Raw genomic sequence first — 24,475 nt, forward strand, 5'->3', positions numbered from 1 at the left:
AGGGGAGAAATAAGAAAAATTAGAGGTCTACAAAACATGACTTACAATGTAAGACTGCTGAAATTTGATCATTCAGCCCAAAGGAAAAAATAATACAAAGGGGAGATACAATATATAAGATAAAAGAAATAACTCCTACCTATTTCAGCTGTGGGGAGGACAAAAAGTAAGCAGCACAAGCTGTAGCAAGTAAAATTCAGGTTAAATGTTAAGACCACCTAACAGTAATTAAGTGTCCAACTATTGCATCGATCTGGGATCGTGCAGAGAAATATAAGTGTTCATACGCTATGTACCAGGTTTGCATGTGCTCAGTAAATGCAGCATTCTGGAGATATTTTGGACTTAGTGCTCTCAGAGCACTTATATGACATCTAAGAGTGGGTCTGAAAATTTCAAGTGTCATTTACATCCCGTATGTGCACATGCATTTGTTCATCTAATATCTCCTGGAAACAAGACATATATAACACATCTACTCTGTCAGGCATACAAAGCATGACCAACATCTTCTGAAAGCATCAGACTAACTGCAGATACAGTATATAGCATCATGTATACGTGCTATGGGTATGCTCAGGATTTCCAATTATCTTCTGACAGTGCTTCAGGCATCCTCATGGTTTTCCAGATGTTATCTTCAGATGGAAAAAAACCAAGACTCATGCATACATGCAATTCTGACTGTAAAGACAGTTTTTGCATTTCTGCTGGTTCCAAACTGTTCCCTAATTTGGCATAGTTTGCCTGGGGAGAGACTTTCTATCACTTGACATTTTTATGACTGACTGGTCAAACACAAGGAGTGTCAGGAGTGACAGGTAGCTCTAAGGCTTGGAGGTGGACAAGATAATCTCTGACAACTCTTCCTGCCTTATATTCTCTAATTCTATTAAAGTACTATGATGTGCTAACAAATTGAAGCTGAATTCAATACATTATGGATTTGTCATTAATAGTTTGATCACCCATTTTCACAGGTATTAACTTGGCTGTGACTATTTCCTAATTCAGCAACTCTCAAAAATATTTTACCTGCAAAAGTTTTTGCATATTCTTTTATTCTCCAAGCATAAATAGTATCAATCTAAAAAGGTTAGTTCCTTCTTATCACACTAACATTTCTAACCCCTAAACTGTAAGTCCAGTACCTGCTATATAAACACTGAAACAGAATGGCGTCAGAAGAAAATGAATGGAGTGAAGGGCAGAAGAAAGAAATTTGTGGAATGCTCAGCTTTCATGACATTCTGAGTCCTCACTCTTTTCCAAAGCAATGGGAATGGATTACAGCACTGTACAGACAGGCACTATCACCCAATTTTCAATAACATTTTTAAAAACTTTTTTAATAATAATTTTAATAAAAATAGGAATTTAATATTCTAACCTAATGTAAATTGCAATATTAATAACCTGTTGCATTCTAAGTGTTTTAGAACCAAACATACTCTTTGCTTCAACCAATACAAAAGCAATTCCTGCATTCACAGTTGTTTTAAGAAAAAAAAAGTTAGGCATTTATTGGCTGAATTGACCAAAACATATAGCTAAACAGAAAGAAGAAAATAAATTAAAATTAATATTAATCCAATCTTTATGTCTTGTTCTGAGTTAACAAAAAAAAATATATTAATTCCAATTGAATAGCTAATTAAGCAGTACTTTGTAATGCATGTGGTGATGCTCAGAAACTAACTGATTATAGTGAGACAACTGCCAATAGTGCAGAACTGACCTTGGGTATGGGGGAAATGACTCAGTGAAAACACAGTTAAATCATTTTGTGGGGTTTTTGCCTTTCAGATAGCTGTGACCCTGTCCTCATTTCTTCTAAAAACTTGGGTAAATTGATGGTAGCTTTTAATTACAAGAGTTGCTAGTAGCCTGCAGGGTGGTTACAAAAGTAAGGTTTCTTAAACCATAACGTTTAATCCTTCCCTTCTTGGCCACGCATCCCAGCGGATGAAGAAGATTGGGATAAAGAAAATCCATTCTTGTGGATAACGAAGAGTGGCAGCTGTATCATGCTCTGTATTTACAGGTATTCCTACAAAATGCTTCACAGTTATTTACGTTAGGGACTTAGTGATAGAAGGGACATATAAAGACATCCCAGTGTTTCTCAAGACTTTAAATACAACATTAATGTTTCCAAACCAATTTAGAAAAGACATAATACAATCTACTTTTAATTATCTACAGGTAGATTATGAAGGTTTATGCCGCAGATGGAAGACAGGAAACTGCATCAGCTATTTCAGGTCTGGCCAGGCTCTTTAGCCCTGTCTGAAAACAGCTATACTGCTTCTTTCACTACTCTTAGCCAATAAATACTTGAACTGCTTCTGCAAGAGAGAGGCAGGCAAGTTTCTTAGCACAGGCTGTAACCAAGCTGCCTGTAAGCAGAATATGAATCAGAATATGTCTCCTAGCAGTAGCATCTTAGTCCACCAGAAGTGTAATACCTTGATACCTGCAGATCCAGGTCTGGGAGGGCCAGTATTGACCTGCAGCTAAAAGTCCTATCAAGATGGTCTCTATGCCATGCTCTTCAGCCTGCTGGGTTAGGAGAAGACTTACCAGTTCAAATGCAAAAACAGGAAGATGCAGAGAGCAACCTTGCTAATAAGCATTCTCATGCATTTGGACATTTAGGACAAAGCACGCAGCTAATGGTGACCTAAATGTACCAGCTGAGACCAAGCTGTGACTTGCTCAGACAGTTCAGACTGTTAATGACTTCTGACACCCTATTAGCCCTGAAAAACAGTGGATGTGGAGCCACTCCATAGAATTGCACTACACTCAGAAGCAAAAGTTGAACCTACTTTTCCATTATCTAAGCATCTTAGTCTCACATTACTCTGCATAATTGGGAACTACATTTGAATACATGGATTTGCATATATGGATTTAAAAATAAAATGTGTATTCTAGGGACATTATTAATACAAAAATTAAAATAAGCTTAAATTCACAAACACATTATTACAAAAACCTGGTGTAGAGAAAGAATGTGACAGAACACGTGCCATATGCACAGATCAGAACTTCAGGAATTGAGAAAAGGAAGTTATTCTGATCAGCCAGGTAGTCTTTCACATCTGCCCATTTTTAATACATTCTCTGAGAGCAGCAGGAGGTGCAAATGGCTCATATTTTCTTATATATTTTTAGCTGACAGACTCTGATTATAAAGCTCACAGTTTTCTCTCCCACATTCAAAATATAGACAGATCTCAATATTCATCATTCTATATTGTTTCAGGTATGGTGATATTTTACATTTAAAAATCTGGCAAGGAGAAAAACATTGTTCTATTTATATTTCAAACAGTATGTGAACATGCTGGCTTATCAAGGGCTTCAAAGCATTATTTCTGAGTTAAAATATATGCAGTAAATGAAACAATGGATGATGCCCACGTAATCAAACTTATGTTTCCTAAGTAATAGAAGTTACTTATTTTCAGCTTTTTGCAAACAGCCAAAATAATATCTAATTTTTTTCAAATCTATATACCTCAAAAAAGTAATCAAATTACTATTTGACTACTCATCTCTTTAAAGGAAAATATTCATTAAATAAACTACTGTTTTGACACTCGGATTTGGCTTGGAACACAAAAAACTCAGCCTTACCACTGGTCTGTTTGGTGACTTTACACAAACTACCTTCTTCCTCTCCACTTTTTCCTACCCAAAGCATGAAAATATAATGTTGACCACCTTGAAATGAAAGGTACTATGTGGGAGATACTTACCACTGTTGTTATTACTTGTTTGGGTCCTCTGTACCCTGTGTTACATCAGCAACCTTAACCTTTCAGAACTGAGCACACTAACTCTTATTAGAGACCTTTCATCTCTACATCTGCTTCTGTTCTTACATCAACAATTTCTATGGAAAACAAGGAAAGACAAAAATTTATGTGGGGAGCTGATAATGATTTTCTTTACTAACATTATTTTAAAGTATGGATTTTATGCTATACTTGCCAGGCCAGGCAACTACACTTCTACATCATCTACAGACCTGCCTTTCAATTGCCTACTTATCAGCTTCCATACCGGTCAAACTACTTACAAAACAGATGCCACTCTGGCTCCAAAAAATCTCTGTGCTTAGTTCCATAAACCAGGACAGAAAGTACGTTCTTTATTTCAGAAACGTTCACAATACAACACAACCGGGATGAAAAAGAAGGCCATAAGTATATTTTAGCAGAGAGAAAACAAAGCATAAGATAGCTGGCTTCAACAAAACACTGAACTACGTGGCAGAAACACTGAATTCTCTGACACCATGAAAAAATGACAAATTACTTGGCTGTGGAATTGATGGGGCCTTGACTGAGATGAATTAGGTTGTCCATACCTCACATAGTTTTTATTTCATGAACAGCTGCTTGAAATTCTTCCCAGTACTTTTAGTCAGAATATTTCCTTTTTGTCAAAAGTCACACTTTTCAGGAATAATTATTCTCCTTATTAGAAATCTTCCAACTTCCTAAAATTTTCCTTCATTACCTCAACAAGCCATGTTATTGCTCCTTCTCTTTCTAAGCCTTGTAGCACTCCTCTGAAATTTGAAAGATCCTAGCCTGATTTGTTCTATCTTTTGTACAGCATGGACACACAATTAGGTCTTCCACATATCACTACCGAGCCATACTCCCCTCGGCTTCTGCAGTGTTCTGGATCTTTGTCAGATCCTCCTGTTGTTCTTTTAATATACATAATAAAATATCCATTGGAGTGGAACTAGAATTACAGTATTCCTTCCTTGAGAAGACCAGCCCTTATCCCCCCAAATACAGAGGAATTTTCCTTCTCGTTTGTTATGTAGGTGTATTTTCCAAGTATTTATACAAAACAGAAGTACTCTAACTTCAGTGTAAAACTATTAGTTCTATCATACCTTACAAATGCCTGAATAGGTCACTTTTCTCTCAAAGATAGGATAACTGCATTGAAATCCCAAATCAAGCAGCTTTCCATCCGTAGTACATTTTTTTGCAAATTTCATCACAGTTATGCACTGTAACTATAGCTCTTAAGAACAACTATAGCAAGATACGAAAAAATAACAACATACAACAAGCTTCCAAATGTGTAGGGTAAGAAAACTCAAAAAACATGAAAAATAATTGCTCTTACTGTTTTAAGTTATAAATCCTATTCTGTATCTTTCCTTCATCTCGGTAGTGTTTACATTTCAAATTACAGCGGTTTGTTAAGGTTTATCTTGAAGGTTTTGGCATCCTTTTTATTGAAAAAAAATTGTATAATACAGATAATGATCTTGGACTGATAGGTAAAAAAACTACTAAAAAAAATTATAAACAATTTCTACAAGTCATGTTTGGGCAGGAAGGTGATGAAGACAAACATATTAAAAAAAAAAAAAAAAATCCCTGAGCGTGGGACCAGGTGTTCCTGAAAATCTTTTTCCTACACAGAGGTTCTCCAGTGCAAACTCCTGAGCCCTGACAAAAAGAATCTAAGAGAGATACAATAGCCGTGCAAATTATAACTGCTTCATAATTACCGTAAAAATAATTTTCACAGAGAGCTTTTACTACACAAAAACATTGTCCTTGTATTTTTTTAAGTAAATTCTCTGAGAGCATATACAAGTTTGGTTCATTATTTAAAATACCAATGTTCTTCATAAAGAGTGCTTAAAATACAGCCTGAAGCAAATGGAAGAATTTTAAGAAGTATTTCTGCAGAACTTTATCAGGCAGCAAGAAAGCATGAGCAAATACTTTAACAGCATCACTGTTCTTTATTTAGCAATCTATAATTAAAAATTATACCTGTGTAGGTTCCATTTTCTAGGTGTCATTGTTTGTGAAGCATACAGAAGATTATCCATTTGTTCCACCCTAGCCAAGTGTATATTCTCCTATTCACAAACGACTCACTAGAGTGCAGTAATAATTAAACATTATCAGATACTATCAAAACTGCAAGCACCTCCATAACAATGCCATTTTCCAACACAGAATGATATTGGCTTTTAAGATACTGTTATTTTTCCTGCATAAGCATGTCCACAAAAAATGAATTAATACCTTGTTAAAAATAAATTAAAGAGCCTGCATGGAAAAATGTCCTAAGAGGATGAGTCTTTTCATCTTTATTTATTTTCTGCTTTGTTGTACCTTATTTTCTTGGAAATGGCAAACAATGATAAGAAAAAATAAAGCCTAATACATATACTTACTTGTGATAAAACGGAAAGCTGATGGTGATAAGTTACTGCATTTCGATTAGCCTCCATGAAGTACCTCTGGGTTCGTCTCCTCTCCCGATCCAGTTTCTTCTCCAACATGAGATGGGAGGTGGATAAAGCATCCAGGTATTTCATCATCACATCAGACAGCAGCGAGCTGACCTCCACTATGTCTGGACGTGCTTCTGCATCAGGAGTCAAGCATCTACAGAAAGACCATTCTCTAATGAAAGCTAATTACTTCTTTCTAAAGAACTGTTTACTACCACTGCATTCCTCTGCTGGTATCTGGTATTTACCAAGTCATGGTGACCAGCCCTCTGCTCAGGCCTGCATGGGACAGTTTGACACTGTGCAGCCTTGGTGTTGCCACACCACAGAGCACAGTCTCTGGCATCAGCCGGAACAATTATCCTCAGCACTGACCCAGAGAGAACTGCAGTGGGGGGCTGCTGCCTGACACACTAGGGAGTGCCTGGTGCCTCTTCCTGGGGTTGTAGGAGACATTGGTCTCCGTTGTGGGGACTGTGCTCTGTCATGGTGCTGCACCGCTGGACAAAGCAGCTGTGAAGGCGATGAGTGTACTGTCAGGAGGATTTGCAGGAGAATGACAAGATCTTTGCAGAGATGAGACCCCCAAACAATACAAAGGGGGGAAATCTAGAGATTACCCTCAAAGGAGCAGTGGATGGAGGCTACTAAGAGGAGGTAATCTGGAGACTTGTGACTTCTGCCAGTGGAAGGAAGGTTTTTCCTCTGACTACTGATAAACAATTACAGAACAGATATAGTAGCCTAGGAACCGGTGAGAAAGAACAAGACTAAGAGAGGACACATCAGAGCCAGGTGAATCGGATTCAAGTATTCACATCACAAATAAGAAGCAGCAGATGACAAGTCATTTGAGACTGAGGGAACAAGGCAACCATCTGATTTGGTGATTGTGAACCCTATTGCTTGTGAGGTGCTTGGATTCAGGACATTGTGGAGACACTACCAAGACTCACCTGGCCATTGGGCTATTATGCCTTACTGCTGATTCATACGGGTATGAGTGACTCTACCTGAACACACTGAAAGTGACTACAGAGCACTGGTCAAATGTGAAGGGCGGAGGGCTGAGGTGGTGTTCTCAATTCATCCAGTGCAGGGGAAAGGCTCAAGTCAGGGTGGATGCAACCTGCAGTCCAGCACCTGGCTGCGTGTAGTCAAGAGCTTAGGGGTAAAGATCATAGGAACACACCAACATGGTGACACTGTGGTACACGCCTGCTGCAAACCACTCAAAAACAAATAGGAAGTCAATGAAGCTTTTGTGGGACAGATGGAGGAAGCTTCATGATTGCACACACTCATACTCATGGCACCTATTAACCGCCCTGATATCTGCTGATGGAGTATACAGCTGAGTGCAGCAATCAGGAGATTTCTGGAATCTGTTGATGACAATTCCTTGGTGCAGCTGATTCAGAAGCTAACAAGCAAAGGTGATCTGCCAGACCTGTTCCTCACAAACAAGGATATGAAGGGATGTGAAGATCAAGAGCAGCCTCATCTACAGCAACCATCAAACTGGAGTTCAAAATCCTGAGAGAAGTGAGAAAGACAGATTGGATAGTTACAACACAGGACTTCAGAAGAGCAGAATTCACTCTGTTCAGGGATCTTCCTGGTAGAATCTCATGGAAGGCTGCCCTGGAAGGCAAAGGGAAAGCTTGGGAGAGCCTAACTAATCTTCAGGGACAACTCAAAGCACAAGAACTGCTGCATATAGGAAGCAGGGATGGAGTCAGGAAAGCCAAAGCTCAGCTGGAGCTGAAACCAGCAATGGATGTGGAAGGAAGAAGCAAGACCTTCTGACAACAAAAGAAAGGCTAAGGAAAATGTGGACCCACTATGCAACCTAGTAACAAAGTACATGGAAAAGGCTGGTGCACTCAATGCCTTTTTTGGTTCCGTTTCCACTGGGAAACTTTGGCCTTAGGTGTTTCAGATCTCTGTGCCTACCTGTAGAATCCATGAGAATGAAGCATTACCACACTGCAGAAAAAAATACAATGAAAGCATTTAAGCCAATTGGACATACACAAGCCCATGGGAGCAGATGAGATGAGCCTGAGGGTGCTGATGCAACTGGTCAATGCCACTATCCGTCATGTCTGAAAGGATCAGAGGGAGGTTCCCCAAGACTGGAAAAAGTTGAATATCACATGCATATCCAAGAAGAGCAAGAGGGAGAATCTAGGAAGGCACTAGCCAGTCAGCTTCACCTCAGTCCCTGGGAAAATAATAGAGCAAATTCCCCTGGAAGTAATTTCTAAGCACACAAAGGACAAGAAGGCAACTGGGAACAGCCAGGATGATTTACCAAACAGCAGTCATACCTGGCTAGCCTGATTGTTCTGTAAGAGATTACTGGCTCTGTGGACAAGAGGAGAGCAGTATATGCTGTGAGTAGCGTTATGTTAGCAATCCCTTTGACACAGTGTCTCCCAGTACCCACAGGCCTAAAAGGCAGGAGATAATTGGCTCAACTTCCTGTCTCAAAGAGATGTCATCAGCAGTACAAAGTCTAGCTGGTGGCTGAAAGTAGCACCTTCCAATGACTGATACTGTGCCAGTACTGTTTAATGTCTTTATTAATGACCTAGTTGATTGGATGACATGCATTCTCAAAAGGTTTGTGAACACCAGATTACAGGGATCAGCTGATATGTGGGGTAGGGCTGGTGTTAGGACCTGGGCCACCTACACAGAGATCTGACTGTTATCTACATAATGTGAGGGTACAGAAAAGATGGAACCAGATCCTTCTCAGAGGTGCACAGCGATAGGGCAAGAGGCAATAGACACAAGTTAGAACACAGGAAAGTCTGATTAAATATAAGGATTATTACTATTATTACTATTCCTGCTACTACTACTTTTAATCACAAGGGCAGACTAGCACTAAAGAGGGCCCAGAGAAGTTGTTGGATTTCTGTCTTCAAGACCAGAACTCTGTTAGACAAGACCCTGAGCAGTGAGCAATAAGATGTAATTGTATCTGTTTTGAGCAGATGGACTAGCTGACCTCCAGGGATGCCTTCCAACCTAAATTACTTTACAGTTCTATGGTTCTTCTTTCAGGCACCCTAGGTAGCTCTTTAGTAACAGTAATAATATACTGTCACATCTATTTTTAAGTCCTCAGAATATTTTGTACATAATGTAGGACATAAAATCTGATAGGGACAGTTCTGCATGTCCCATAAACTGTCTTAAATCTGTTAAGTCCAGTGAACCTGATCATTTACTTTGCCCTGCAGAGTACTATTGACCAGCTGAAGATTAACCCAACGCTCTTCTTTAAAGAAAATGTCACAGAATGGTTTTATTATTTCTAAAACTGCAGCTTTCTAAATAAACATAACTGCATGTAAAGTAGCAGTTTTGAAAATATTTTATATTACTTGAACTTCTTGATTTTAATCTTTTTTGTTTAAATTTGCTCAAATCCTTTTATTTCTCCCATTAATTTTTATAACTTTGTTAATCTGTTTTATTCACAATTATATATTTCCTGTAAACACATGTAAGTTTTTCACCCTTAAGAAATGTTTTTTGCTTTTTAAGTTCTTATTTTAATCCACTGAAATTGGTCAAAAATTTCCAAGAACAATGCGAGCTATAAAAGATTTCTGATAAGTCCTAAATCAATTTCCCATGCATCTAGAAATAAACGATTTATGACTAAACAACTCTTTGATGATTAAGATTCTAGATCTTTCTTTTATAGCTTAAGCCATTTTATTAAAATCCATGTATTTTAGTAATAACAATACTGAATAATGATAATACTAATGCAAATTTACAGTTGCAAAATGAAGCTTTTAACGTTTTCTCTAATCATTATCAATAAATATTTTTTGTGTTTATCACATTCATCTTTGAATATGTGTTATACTTCAGTCCCTTGGAAATAACTTCTTCAATTCTGTTAATGTGTCCTCATCTATATTATAAGTAAAATCTCATTATTACTGTTTTTCTTTAATGTTCTTTTTTCTTTCTAAGTATCTCACAAAGCATAAGCAAAAACCCAAAAGTAGTATTTCATCTAAGGATTAACCCATAGTAAAAGAATGATTTTTAAAAAAACAATTTATGCTTCCAACTGCTATTAAAATAAGGAGAAATTTTCTTATGTGATAGAAAAACTGGAAAACTTAATATTTTCATGCAAATACCTATTTAATGATCTAATCAAACCATTTAGCCTCCATAGCAGCCAGTCTCATGATAATATGGGACTTGCAATGAACCTGTTTAATTCAGCCACAAAACCTACACAACCACAAGTAACCCAATAGCTAGCCTTAGAAAAACCCTCAAAAACTTCCTATTACAGTTTCTCATCATTATCAGGAAGGAAAAGGACAAGACAGAGGGCCAGTGACCCAGATAACTTTAACAAAATCACCGAAAAAAATGTGTTTACAATTTTAAGAGAATGTAGTACATATCAACAGTGATCTGATGTGACTGGAAGATATTTTCTGGATGCATTTATTTGAGATTATTATTCTTAAATAGCATGCAATTAATTAATAAAGCCAGTTATTCTAACTACAAATATATGTAAGTATTTAACATATTAAATTCATTTCAGGACCTCTTAAATGTTAATTTTATTAGCTTTTATCCTCTCCATTGCTGTCCTTCATCTTGAAGGTCTTGAAGGTATTTAAAATAACATAAACCTTTTTGTACAATAAAACACAGTATAACGAAGTTACAGTCTTTGTACAGTAAAGTGCTTTTTAGATGGAATTCAACAGCTGAGTGAGAAAGAAAAGGGGGGTTTGTGCTAAGTGGAGTTTTTCTAAAATGGAAAAATCAAGGGAGCTAAATCTCATAGAAGTGCACCAATTTACTCTCTATAATTTGTCTTACACATTATCACCGGGAAGATGTAACCATAGCTAAGAGAAATATGTGATGAGTGAGTGGAACAAATAGAGGCTCATCTTTTCCTCCATTACTGTATTATCTCTGCTATCCTGTTAACATGATTAGAAGGTAGTGGGAAACATATTTCTATCAGTCAAATAAACACATAAAACTATGAATGGGATCACACAGTGATCTACAAATAATATGTTGCAAAATGGTTACTTCCTTGACCATAAACTGCACTTGAAAATTACTCAAAATGCTGTATTTTCATGAGGGGGAAAATTTACGTGTAGGCAATTAACTACAGCACTGCTATTCTTAAACTTCAGTACTGATTATAAAGCCTATAATGGCTTGGACAAATGTGCTGAGTATAGTGGCATAAGTTTTCCAGTTGCATGTATACAACAATATTGCATATATCATTAGCAGGGTAAAGAGATACCTCTGTTTTATTTTAAATCAGAACATACTTAATATTCAGGGACAAATACTGGCAGTTGCTAAAGTCAGCAAACTGTCAGATTACTACTGCTGGAAACATATAAAAACCCCCATCTTTTCAGCAGCTTGTCGAAATAAAACCAGATGAGTGATTACCTCTTAATAGTAAATGATACTTTTTCAGAGTACAGTCCTTCTGGCACAGGTTCATACGCAGCCCCTACTATCTGCAAAATAAATAATCTACAGTTAGCTGAAGAAAAATATTCCATTATTCATTTGAAGATCCCCTAGGATAAGTATTGTTCCTTGAAACAACCTGATGGGTATTACATCATCAGTTTTTAAGTTGCAAAACAACTTAGAACACATCTTCTAATGCAGAATATCACTTCTAATCAGGGATCTACATTAACGTACATAATCACTGTAGATCAAAGGGCTACAATACCTGGGTAAGGGAAACATTAAAAAACCCAACATCCAAACAATTATTTAGTTTTATTTATGATCACATCCTAAGGTGTAATACGCTATGCTATAAAAAAATCCAATATTATAGTACACCAAGAAATTTTGTATATCTAAAGGTCCTAACAACAAATAAAATGATAAAAATGTATTAGTCTGAGAGGTAATAATATATTAACACTTAGAAGCAATTTTTGTAATTACAGTGGCAAGGCAGCAATCCATACAACGATAAATGTGCTTATTCACACATCAGACCAGAGAGCACATTATGTTTCTATAACCTTAAAGAGAAATTCTCATGGATCTAGTGAACACATGCAGAAATAATTGGTAGGTTGATTTGGCAAATTCAGATACCTTAGCTGCCAAGGAGAGCATATTGGTGCTGTAAAACGGTGGGTTCAGAGTTGCCATCTGATAAAGGATGCATCCTGCAGCCCAGACATCAGCCTTCTCTCCATACGGCTCACTCTTTACAACTTCAGGGCTAAGTAAAAAGCAATGCAACCCACAAGTGTTTAATTAATCCACCTAGAAGTAGGCTTGCTTTTTTTTTTGTTAAACCACCCAATATTTAGTTAGTCACTACAACGTATTTTCAGAGCACACACAATTACATTCAAAAGGTTGCAATTACTTCCTTTACCACACAAATTCTTAAGTGGAAATACAATTAATAGCTTTTCCACTTCTACCACAGTTCTTCTCACAACACTGGAGGTTTATTTGTTCTTGTCCTTTCCACTAATTTCATGTTGTAATGTCTTTGGACTTAATGGATACAAATTAACTACAGCGTTCAGAACTTGTTTACAATAATGGCATTTCAATAAAATCAACTAGAGAACAGATTATTTTATCACACCCTCTAGTAACTCAGATACCAGAAAGAATTTAATAAGATTCCTATATTTAGAATGCTAATTGGTATGATTTTGCTATTAATGTGAGTAATCAAACTTTACTTATTGTATCATTTTCATCCTCTGAAAACTACTGTAATACATTCCCTATGAAGATGCCACATGGATACTCAACAGCCAGCCAATGACAATAAAAAAAAAAAAAATCCATTGTAAAGATCCATTTAAAGCAAATGGAAGAAGGCAGTAATTTCAGTTTTGACTCAGCACAAAGCAGACTCCACTTCCTTCTGTTAATTTCCTCAGCACTTTTCATAAACCGGGATGATAATAATTTACTTTAATAGGGATATTCTGATGCTGGAGTTCAAGTCTTAGCAGTAAGTAAAGGTCATATCACATAATGTGGTTTTTTTTCACTTAGCATCTTCTCTCTGTAATTATTCAGAGATATAAAAAATACTTGACTCATCCATAAAATCAACTTGAAAACCCACCTGTTTTCCTTTCAGCTTAGAATTTGGAACCACTGTATGAACTTCATGATTATACTACAGATACCTTTGGTAAAATACCTTATTTTGGAACTGAGAGGCGCTGTATAAATTCAATTAATGATATAGTCTGGGTAAAGTATAGTGATAGAAAGTGTGCTGCTGATATGCACAAAGTGCAGAAAACAGATTTTTAAAATAAATGGGATGAGGTCCCTTAGACAAATTATTATGCTGAAGAGAAATTAAGTGATCTTAACAGAACAGAAAGTTAGAGCAGATGTCACTGTGGGGAAGTGAGAGACACAGACAGGTCACACATTTCTGGTAAAATTAATCAAGCAAGATACAGATTCCTAGGTGAAAACTAATGAGCAATTTTCCTTGAGTTTTGCTGCTGCCAGTACATGCAACCATAGAGGGGAATACAGGATGTTGAATGTCATGTTAGAACAAAACACTATTTCTGTAATTAGACTGCCTTTATTACTCACTGTGACACTAACTCATCAGTGGACTTCGTGGAAATTTCATTATTATGTATTAAATGTTAGAGCAAACACCAGTATTACAAATTACCATATAGATGGTGAGCTCAATAAGGCAAAGCCCCTGTCTTAGTATAAGTTCTAAGCATGCTCCTATTCAGAAAAACGAATCTGACTTGAATTTTACAATCTTTCATTCCAGTGATAAATTTCATGCATAAAGAGACATAAAGTTTTACAATATTATTTTGAAATAACTAAAGAATATTCAAATCCCATACTAAGATTATGCAAGCCAAAATCTGTATAAGTATGCAAAAAGTTGCATAGCAGTCACAGAAAGAATTAGCTGAATACAATCAGGAGAAAAGCAGAAGCAACCATGATCTGGCCTGCAGAATCTTGTATTCATGAATAGCAGGGAAGAACCTAACTTGATGTCCAGAGCAAACAGCAGCCCATTAGGCTGATGAATAGGAAAAAATTATTTGTTACTACTATGATTTGGGAATCACAGGAAGAATACAGTGCTGACAGGATTGTAGTTTTAGCATGGTTTCACACAAATGCATAATAGCTGGAAGTTGATGAAAGACTTCATGTTCTAAACGCATACCTAATCCTTTAGTCAGAAGTGTCCAATATTTAGATCATTAGGATGCACAATACCTTCAATACTGTCTCATGCTTAAGAAGTACTGCAAACTACTGAAGTTATACTTATCTAAGATGACCATGAAAGTTTTATATAAAATCCTATACTTATTCGATGCTATGCTTGCATGGCTAATTAATTCTGTAATTTAGATTTTAAAATAGAATTTTCAAATATTATTTATTTACTTTTCAGAGATGTAGTAAAATCCCTCACCATGTTCTACAGGCTTGCCTCACCATCTGCTAGTTAGAAATGTGGGTGGGGTACAGTACTTGTTGACTAGCAAAACAGTTCTGCAGCCGAGTTGCATCTTTTGGATCCACACTGTTGAGGGATGCCAAGCAGAGAAAGTACCCAGTTCTGCTCCTGTACACTGGCACCCACAAACAGGAGGGTGGTGGGAGTACATATGGTTTGTCTAAGTGAGTTGACAACTGTGTATAAACTGTCACTGTCTGGTCAAGACCAGAAAGAATTACTAGAACCAGACTCTGCATTTTATTCCATAAAACCCCTATAAAATAAGTCTTAGCCACAAACACTGAAAATAAATTTTAAAACGTAGCATTGGTATCACCTTTTTCTGGTATATTCGTAAAGGCAGGATTCTTCCTTTCTTAGATTAAGAGATCTCAATTGACTAAAATAGGACGGTGGCACTAATTGAATTTTTAGCAAACAGATGTCCACATCATAAAATGCATTCAGTGTCAAAATAAAATACATAAAGGGAGAAACTCTAAGAGCTGATAAATTGCATTTCCATTGCTCCAAGGGCTGATCATACTGCAGCGAAGCAGCAGTACTGATGCTATACTCTACGATATCCAGAGTCTTCGATATTAAAAGAGGCAGCAGATACTTATACAATTAGTCACTTAATTCTTGCAGCTAACATATTCAAGATAATCACCACAGTATTCCTCTAGGTCTACAAATCACTGCTTATTTCCAAATTACATATTCAAGCTGAAAAAGCTTACTTCAGCAGCATTATGTTTACTATAGGAAAGTCCTTCACTAAACAAACATCCATAGCAAAAGCAAGGCTAAATTCTTCTAAATGGAAGACACATAAATGTATCCACAGAATAATACTCCAAATTCTCAGCATCCTCAAACAGTCAGTTTTATAAGTATTTCTCAGAAAGGTCACTCTTGCTCAACATATCAGTGTTGCCTTTATATTTAATAAGTCTTCCATGCCAACAGCCTTAACATGAGTCTTGAATTTAAGCCATTGCTTAATCCCAAGAGTTATCTGGGGTTTTTTCCTTCTGAACTACTTCTACAAAATTAATCAGGTATTTTAAATAAAGATAGCTTTCCATGCTATCCCACATGTTTAATTAGGAATTTAAAAAGAGAAAAAAAGAAAAAAAATCAGATTTTGTCAATATCTGTGCTACTTGTAAAACACTGAACACATTTCACCAAATCATCTCTACATGGTCTTGGAGATATTTTTGCAATCAAGCGTTCATTTATAATTTTGCTCATTTATGTTATTTTGTCATGTCACTTATGAATACTTTTTACAGAAATTTACTGTCTCAGTCTGAATCTGCTAGCACATACTTATATGAAAGATTACTATCCTCGCTGGATTAGCTCATGTTCACAATAGTTATTAGTGGCTAGAAGTTCCAAAATGAAGGAAGAAGTCCTGAATTTGGAGGGGGAGGAAGGGAGGAGCTGAAAGAAAGCCATTTTTCAAAACAGCGTTAATTTTCTAGATCTTCTAAAGCTTCTAAGAAGTATTGTCAATACTATCAGGCTGAATTTACATGGGATTTCCCAAGCTGCACAGAACTTCGGTAAATCACTCGTGAGTTGTCTTAGTACAGTGTTATCTGGTTTATCCACATGCTTCTGACAGGTCTAAGAACAAGGTTGTATATGTCACCTTACAGTATGAGGAGTATTGTCAAATGAGACATGAATTCAACTAGACAGTTATGTATTAATTAAAATAAGAGTGATTCTTCAAGACTAACTCCCAGAAGAGGTGATGGTTATAAACAAATAGTAAAATAATAAGAAGCATAAACTACTGCGGAAGATTTTAACTATAACAGAGTTATTGCTTTTAGTCTTTATCATTCCTCCAACTAATTATTTAAAGTTTGATGGAGATTCCTGCAGTTGGTGGTGGTTATACAAACACTCACGCCTAGAAACCATACCTAGTTCAGGACGCAACCCAAGCTGGAAATATTTGTAGGCTAGCAAAGTATCTAATATGCTTATCCCACTCTTCCTTCCCTTCGATATTGATTTCTTGCCACTGTTGGAGACAGGACAGTAGGAAAGTTTGCTATATACTGATAAACTTTTTTTATTATTATTTTTTGTGCCAAATACTAAAAGACTCTGTGCAGCTTCTATTAGCTTCAGGCATCTTTGTGAAGATACCTATAAAATAATACTTGCTGGCAATGGATAGCCTTTTTAGTTGCTGGCAGAACTTACACACACCAGAGGATGGGATTTACATCATCTCTCCACTGATGCCACTATATAGATACCACTGTATATACATTTATGTCAAACTATTCTCTTAAGAGAAGGTTGCTGGCTCATCAAAAGACTTTAACCTTTTGATATGTTCAGGATTATGCTGAAAGACTTCTGCTATATAAGGAACAAAATGTCTAAACTCCCAAATTACCAAACCCTGCTTTAGTGTTTAGCTCTGTGTTAAACAAATCTCTGCACAAAGTTTAGGTCAAGCTGACTCTCATGTCATCAGAACTGATGAATGAAAGGACTTCTAATCAAGGGAACCAACCTTGGGAAACAAAGAGCAGATAATTATATGAACACCATTATCTAAATTATGCAGAAAAAAGCCTCCAAATGAGAAAGTTCTGGCCGCAAGAGGAGGCAAGCTGATAAGGTGTTGCAACCCACAGAAAATTGGTTGAAAGTAGGACAAAGGTAATTGTGGCAGTGGGAGATTGTGACCTCTGACGCAAATAGCACCCACCACCACCTTCCTGATAGAGGGCAAACCCATGCTTGGGGGGTATGCATACTTAATAAAAACTTCAGTAGTGCTATCTGAGGGTGCACACCTGTTTGCATTAGAAGTGAGAAAGTTGTAACCAATCCTGTATGTGAATGAAAATGTATATGTAATACACTACGAATGTGCAAGTATTCTGCTGTATACAATGTGTACCCTCGAGTAACTTGGTGAGCACACTCGGAGGAAACATTCCCCCATGCTCCCAGTGCTGTAATAAAGAATGCCTACCTTCTAAAACTTCAAATCGAGTCTTAGAGGGTTTTTCTCTGTGACCGATTTTATGGTATCATTTTCCAGCAACCCAAGTGGGACACTGCTATTGAGCATCAGTGGATCTGTGGGATCGCAGGAATTCCAGCCAGCACAGAGGGATTCTCAGGGTAAGCCCTCCAATCCCCAGACTGAAGGCTCCAAAGCAAAGTTCCCCTGGAAAGATGTAAGGCATTCTTCCTGGTCTGGGATACCTGCCCAGAAGTCAAGGTCAAAGTTGTGCTGGGTTGGGTTATTGAGGGCTCTCCTGAAAACAATCTGTTTGGTAAAATTTCTGCTTGACATACCAGAGTAGATATGTATATTTCTGTCTGGTATAGCGTACTCTGAACATCTGAATATATTTATATACATGTATATTGTTATAAAATTTTAAGCATGCTAAAAGAAAATTGGCATTAGTCAGTCTAAAGCAGGTATTTTAAAGAAAACAAATAGGGGGTGATTCTGGGGAAAATGTAACTAAAAGCATCCTAATTAAATACTGTAATCAGTGGTGGCCATTGTATAAACTGGATGACAGGGGGAAATGGCCAATGAACGGCACTTTGAATTATGTTACAGCTGATGTTGTTTTTAAGACAAGAAAAGAAATGGGATGAAGTTTTACATGCTGATATGTTTTTCACTTTAAAGAACCATTCTGAATGGCAAAAAGAGTGTGATATTAATTTACCTCCCAGTGATTCTTCAGGTCTTGGCTTTGGAAAAGGATAAGAACAGGCCTTTGAAAAGGTGCTGCTCTGCTTGTAGTATAGGACAGAGATGTTTAAAATTATGTGAACAAAAGGAGGAGGAGGATATTGAATCAGTGACTGCTCCTGAGAGACATTTGAGACCTAGAGACAATGGGCCTGGGGAAGCAGGGGAAGCAGTAATGGGTAATCATCAGGAGAGCGGACTAGGACTGGGAGCAGAAGTTTTTAGCCCAACAGCAGGTTGATGCAGGCCAAACAAGGGGAAGCTGTACATGCTCCCCTCCACCAGGTTGTGGGAAATGAAGAACGCATTACAGCGAGGGTCCTGTTTTCAATAACAGACTTGAATAATTGGAAAGCAACCACTGGAAATTACAGGGATAATCCCAAGAAGGTCGGTAGTGCTTTTGAAATTATGGTTAAAACACAGGATCCAGACTGGAAAGATACAGAGGCAATAATGCAGGTTTTGTCTGACAGTACTGAGGAGGAGATGACTTGTCAAGCAGCTAGAATACATGTGGAAGCTCAGGTTAACGCAGGAACTTTACGAGGAACTGTGGAGCATCATTTCCCCTCCGTTGGTCTGAACTGGGACACGAATATTAACAGACCCAAGCAACTTTTGACTCAGTATCAGGAATGGATTTTGTTAGGAATTAGAAATGCTATGCCTTAAAGCAATAAACATGTCTAAATTGTATGAGGTTAGGCAAGACAGAAAAGAGTCCTCCACAGATTTCCCGAACAGAATGAAGGAGGCAGCCTGCAAATATACAAATATTGATCCTTAATCAGAAGAGGGGCAAAATCAATTAGCTCCTCTATTTGTGGGGCAGTCCTCAGATTATATTAAAATAAAATTACAAAAATTACAAGGAAATGATGCTCGAGATTGGGGAAAGTTGTTGGATGTTCCTGGGATTGCAGATAGAAATAGAGATAGTCAAAAGGAAAGAGTAAATAGTACATTGGTGGTGGTATTAGAGGAAAATACTAGGATCAGGGGAAGAGGCCAAGGATGGGGCGGACCCCTCAAGAGGGGGTCCCTGGCCCAGGCCTTGGTTAGGCAATAATCAATGTGCATACTGCAAAAGGGATCGACACCGCAAACCAGTGTCCACTTAAGAACCAGACCTCCTCTGCACCCTTATCTGTTCCCGATAAGCAAGGAGTGAGGGCAGACCAGAGGAGCCTCTCCATGCAGAACCTCTGCTTAAGGAGCAGCTGGGAAAAGAATTGCCACAATTCACTATAAAAATGAGACTGCTGTTCTCTGACCAGGGATTTATCCAGCAGTGTCTTGAAAACCTTCAGAAGTAAAGACTGCACAGCCTCTCTGGGCAGCCTGTTCTACATTTGACTGTGACAGTGGCGAAAAAAAAAATTGCCTTATTTCAAGTTAGAATCTCTCTTGTTTCAATTACTGTCTATATTCTCAGAAAAGGGCCAAGACCACCAATTTCAGTTCAAAGAATGAGAAAATCAAGGGTACGCTTCTGTTTGGACACCATTTCTAGGTTTCTATGAACCAGGTTGCCTCTTTTCCTTTTACTAAACTACTGCACGGTAATCTGTGAGTGTTTGGAGACCAGTATGAAAAAACACAGATCTACTCTATCATCAGTCCTCTGAATCACAGAAAAAAGGAAGAAAAAAGATAAGGCCGGGGGGAGAAGAAGCTGCTCACCATCAGCGTCATCCCAAAGGAGTGAAAAAGAAAAACAGGAAAGCAGTTGCTCCTTGTCACAATTTTTCTCTGCATAGTTTGCTGTAAGCTACAGATACACATTCGGTATTATAGCTTTATAATTACCACTAAAGGCAAAGGAAGAAGAAACAGGAGCCACAAAACTGACAGTTTGAATAAAGATATTCTGTGAACATTGCTGAAAGCTATTTGCATTTCTCAACTACAAGAAGAATTCAACATGAGCCTTTTGGGGATATTCTGTCTATCCCTTGAGTGATGAAGCTGGAAGAGGATTTTCAATCACTAGTTAAAAAATTTGCCTTCACAGTTTTCCATTTTGAAGTGTATTGCCAAGTAATTCTAAAATAATTTATTACATTGTCTTTTAACTTGTATACATTTTTCTCATTACAAATTATGTTAAATATTTTTGTAAAATATTATATATATAATTTCTTCTTCACAAAAGACACCTTTTTAGGCATCCTAAACCTCTGCTGATGCCTACAGAAAAATTCATCATCTCCACCATTTTTTAAAATGTATGGGAGTAGAGAAGAAATTTACTACCTTCAGTTTGCAGTTTTACAGTGTAATAAATCCTCTTGCCACCAGGTGGGGAACATAATTTTAAAATGGGTGAAGTCAGCTAAGAGAGGTAACTTTCACATGTATAATTGCTCTCTCAGCAGTGTAATCTCAACAGTTTCATTTTCTAGTTCAAGCATTGCCTGTCTCTGCCCAGAAAAATCCCTCTCATATAATTTAGTCTATAGCGAGGCAAAACCAATATGAGATCAGTGACAGGCCACTAATAATTGTGGGATACAGCAAACTACATGATAATACCTCCCTTCGGTTTTTATTAAAATTAAAAAAAAAAAAATGCTGGTTTGATGTGGAAGGACACCTTTCACTGCAAACAGTAAGGTTGTGTAGTCTGTCTCTATCTGATCTGAAATATTAATGCACACTGAGAAATGTGTACAAACAAGATCCCAGTAATAGACCGCTGTAGCTCTCAGCTACATTGTACATTGCTGTTGATTATCAATTTAGAGAAATCACTGACTTTCTGCTTTCTTTCAGCACATATGCAGTGTGTCTCTGGCTAAAACAGAAGCAGATGTTTTATACTCCACCTTTCGGGGTTTTTATTTTACAGTTTTGAAAATAAAGATATAGGCATTCAGTTAGCATTCAACAACTGATCTGTACTTCTTTGAATTTACAAACCTTTAAGTTTTTATGTGTGATAGCATTATACATTATTGCTTAGAGACAGCAAATGTATTAACTTTGAAAAATAATTTATGGCCTCTAGCAGTGTAATAAGTGTTCTAGAACACAAGAAAAACTGCCAGCAACTCACTTCTAATTCACCCATGTCACATATTAATACAAAACAAATGACATTTTTTTTAGTTTACTCTATTGTTCTGTACTCCTATTGCTTTGTTAAACAAAACCAAACAAACTAGTATCTTCTTCATACTTAAATCATTAAATATCCAAGGCAGAAGCATGTTCAGAGCACAAAGTCCTCTTCCCAAATCTATATGTGCAAGGAGTCACTCATACCTACTTTTTTCCCCAGCAAAACTTAGAGCACATATGAAACTGTGAAGACCAAAACAGCCTCACATGTGGTAAAGTGTTTAGGCTGTATATTTGAAAAATATTGTAAGTCAAGATGTTGTTTTGCTCCTGCTCCTCCCAGTCACTCTTTACCACTGTCTGCTCTGCTATGCCAGCACAAGTAACTCTACAGCTGCATTATGCATCAAACTAAAGATCTGATAACACCTGAAAAATAACCTAAATAATTTTTCAGCCAGGTCAGTTCTCTAATCTAGCTCATCATCGTATGTTTAAGTAAATGCTTGTGCTGTCCCGGGAGTGGTATGGCTGTTTGGGGAGGGTTTTTTCACAGTTGGGTATTTTTTCCTTCAATCATTTGGAGTTTATATCACACTCCTAAAACCAACTGGTACTGGCAGAAATTTGGGAGGCTTTTTCTAGGGAAGAGAGATACCAAATGCAACTGCTAAGAGGCCAGCTTTAGAAATATAAAAGCAGCTTCCACTGAAACACAACTTTCAGTTTTACTCTTAGTTCACAACGCTCAACTAAAACTTTTTTTTTTACCTTTGCTAAGTGAAAAAAAAATTAGTCACTCAAAATATAACTAAACCAGGAAAATGTGTAACAAACTTCAGCACATTTCAGTTCCTCTTTTTGAGCATAAAACCTATATAAAAAGCTGCTGAAAAGAGCAGAAGAATTTTATTGTGAGGACTTTTGCGTTCATACTCAGCAGAAGACCAGCGAGGTACATTCAAGTACTACATGTTCTCCCATCTTTAAACTGCACTTTTTCTGTAAGAGTGTATATCTCTGGCATCATATATTTATGTGACAGACTTTTCTCTTTTTTTGTGGCATTTTCACTGCTTTTACATGTATGAATCTTTAGTGCTAGTGAAAACAAGTTCGTTCTGAATGTCATGGAGCAGTAGCAAAAAAGCACGTCATTGCGTAAGAGTCTAGCTTTACACCTGAGGGATGCATTTCACAGATGTTCACCACATATGCTGCCCAAGAGACATCCATATCTAAATGTTCTCATCTTCAATACACTGAAAACAATGTCCTCCAAAAATTCCCAGATATGGCAATTGCCTACTTGCTGGGGCACCACTGGGCAATTTCAGTGTCTTCTGCTTAAGTATCAGTGGCAGCAAGCAGAACAGAAAAGCTGCCAAGAATTCTTGTAATGTAAGAGGGTCCTATGTACTTGAAAGCATGGAAGAAATCAATACAACTTTGTTCAAATATAGTTATGCTAGAAACAGTGTTCCTAGCTGGATAAACCAATATATGCTTGATTTGACATTGTGGAACAATGAATTACATGGGGAAACAAAAGTATGACAAGTACCTGCCTTATGCTATATAAACTGAACTAACTTCTCTACAAGTATGAACATTCTCACTGATTTTTACATATGTATGTGGTCCATGTCTATGCATGCCCCTATATATATGTGCATACATATATACACACTACTACTCAAAGATACATTTTGGGTCTCTAGAATTTTCCAGCCAGATCAGTACTCTGAACATTTCATTTCAGAAATTCAGCAGTTTTGGAGCACTTACAGTGTACAGTACTATTAACTTATGTTGGCAACAAAAACTGGGAGAACGTTCAACATAATGCAAGGGCCAAGGTTATCAATATTTAAGTATCTTTTAGAAGCAGACCACAAGTATTGGAGTTTCATGGCCTTCTGTCTGCATTTATCCCAAACTGAAGGTTTTCTATAAATTTTTTTAGAAGTATCTATTTGCAACGTTTTTTCCCCTCATCAGATACAATGTGTAGGCATATTAGAAAAATATCCCATAAAGATCCAATTTAGTTTGAATTTGGCCTTCTTGTCTATATGCTGTATCTGTTGATCTGGAAAAAACTTGCTGGGAGTCAGTGTGTAAAACTACTACATGTTTCTAGGCCTCCACATTTTTAAAAACTTGTTTCCAGGACAATTTTAAAAGCCTTGCAGGCTCTATTAGAAAGGTGATGTTTCTAGCAAGCTGCTTCTTCCTTCAGTTTCTTATTATTACTGAAGAATGTAATGAAGTGTCATTTCACACTGTAATGAAAATAAACTCAAAATGTGCATATCCATTTCAACCTTCTTATGCTTCTGAATTTTCAAGATTATCGTATGCATCTCTGAGTAAATTATAAGGACAAATCAAAGTATCATTAATATGTAGTTTAGTGTTCCATACATACAGAGCCCCTGGGAGGCTTAAAACAGAAAAACACATCAAAGTTCTCATTTACACCTATTATTCCTTCAGACACATCAAGGAACAAAGTCTAAAACAACAGGAGGAAGTGTAAGCCAGATTCTGAAATTTACAAAGTAAGAATTCCCTTCAATGTGATTTTTTATTTATACTATTAAAGGCAAGCATCACTGCATGGTCTACACATCTGATGTTCTTATTCATAGAAAAATATCTAGCAGATTGTCAAGTTGTCAGTTTTAAACAGAAATGCTGTAGATAAATTGTATCTGTAAGTTGTGGCAAAGTGCTATCCACATACGTAAAAGCTGCAACACTCATAACACTCACATTCTAAAAGGCACTCATAACATGC

The 24,475-nt window shown here is 37.0% G+C and overlaps 1 protein-coding gene across 3 annotated transcripts in view; it reads right to left on the reverse strand.

Moving 5' to 3' along the window:
- Positions 1-24,475, reverse strand: part of NEK10 (NIMA related kinase 10) — a 116,196-nt gene that overhangs the window by 41,144 nt on the left and 50,577 nt on the right. For all 3 annotated transcript variants that reach the window (XM_056338595.1, XM_056338596.1, XM_056338597.1), the window contains exons 24-26: positions 12,458-12,587; positions 11,783-11,853; positions 6,236-6,449 (exon numbers count right to left, since the gene is read on the reverse strand). In XM_056338595.1, the coding sequence (XP_056194570.1) occupies positions 6,236-6,449; positions 11,783-11,853; positions 12,458-12,587 (415 nt within the window). The remainder of the gene's footprint in view (positions 1-6,235; positions 6,450-11,782; positions 11,854-12,457; positions 12,588-24,475) is intronic.

The sequence above is a fragment of the Falco biarmicus genome, chromosome 4 (assembly GCF_023638135.1).
Source record: "Falco biarmicus isolate bFalBia1 chromosome 4, bFalBia1.pri, whole genome shotgun sequence".
Lineage (NCBI taxonomy): Eukaryota > Metazoa > Chordata > Aves > Falconiformes > Falconidae > Falco > Falco biarmicus.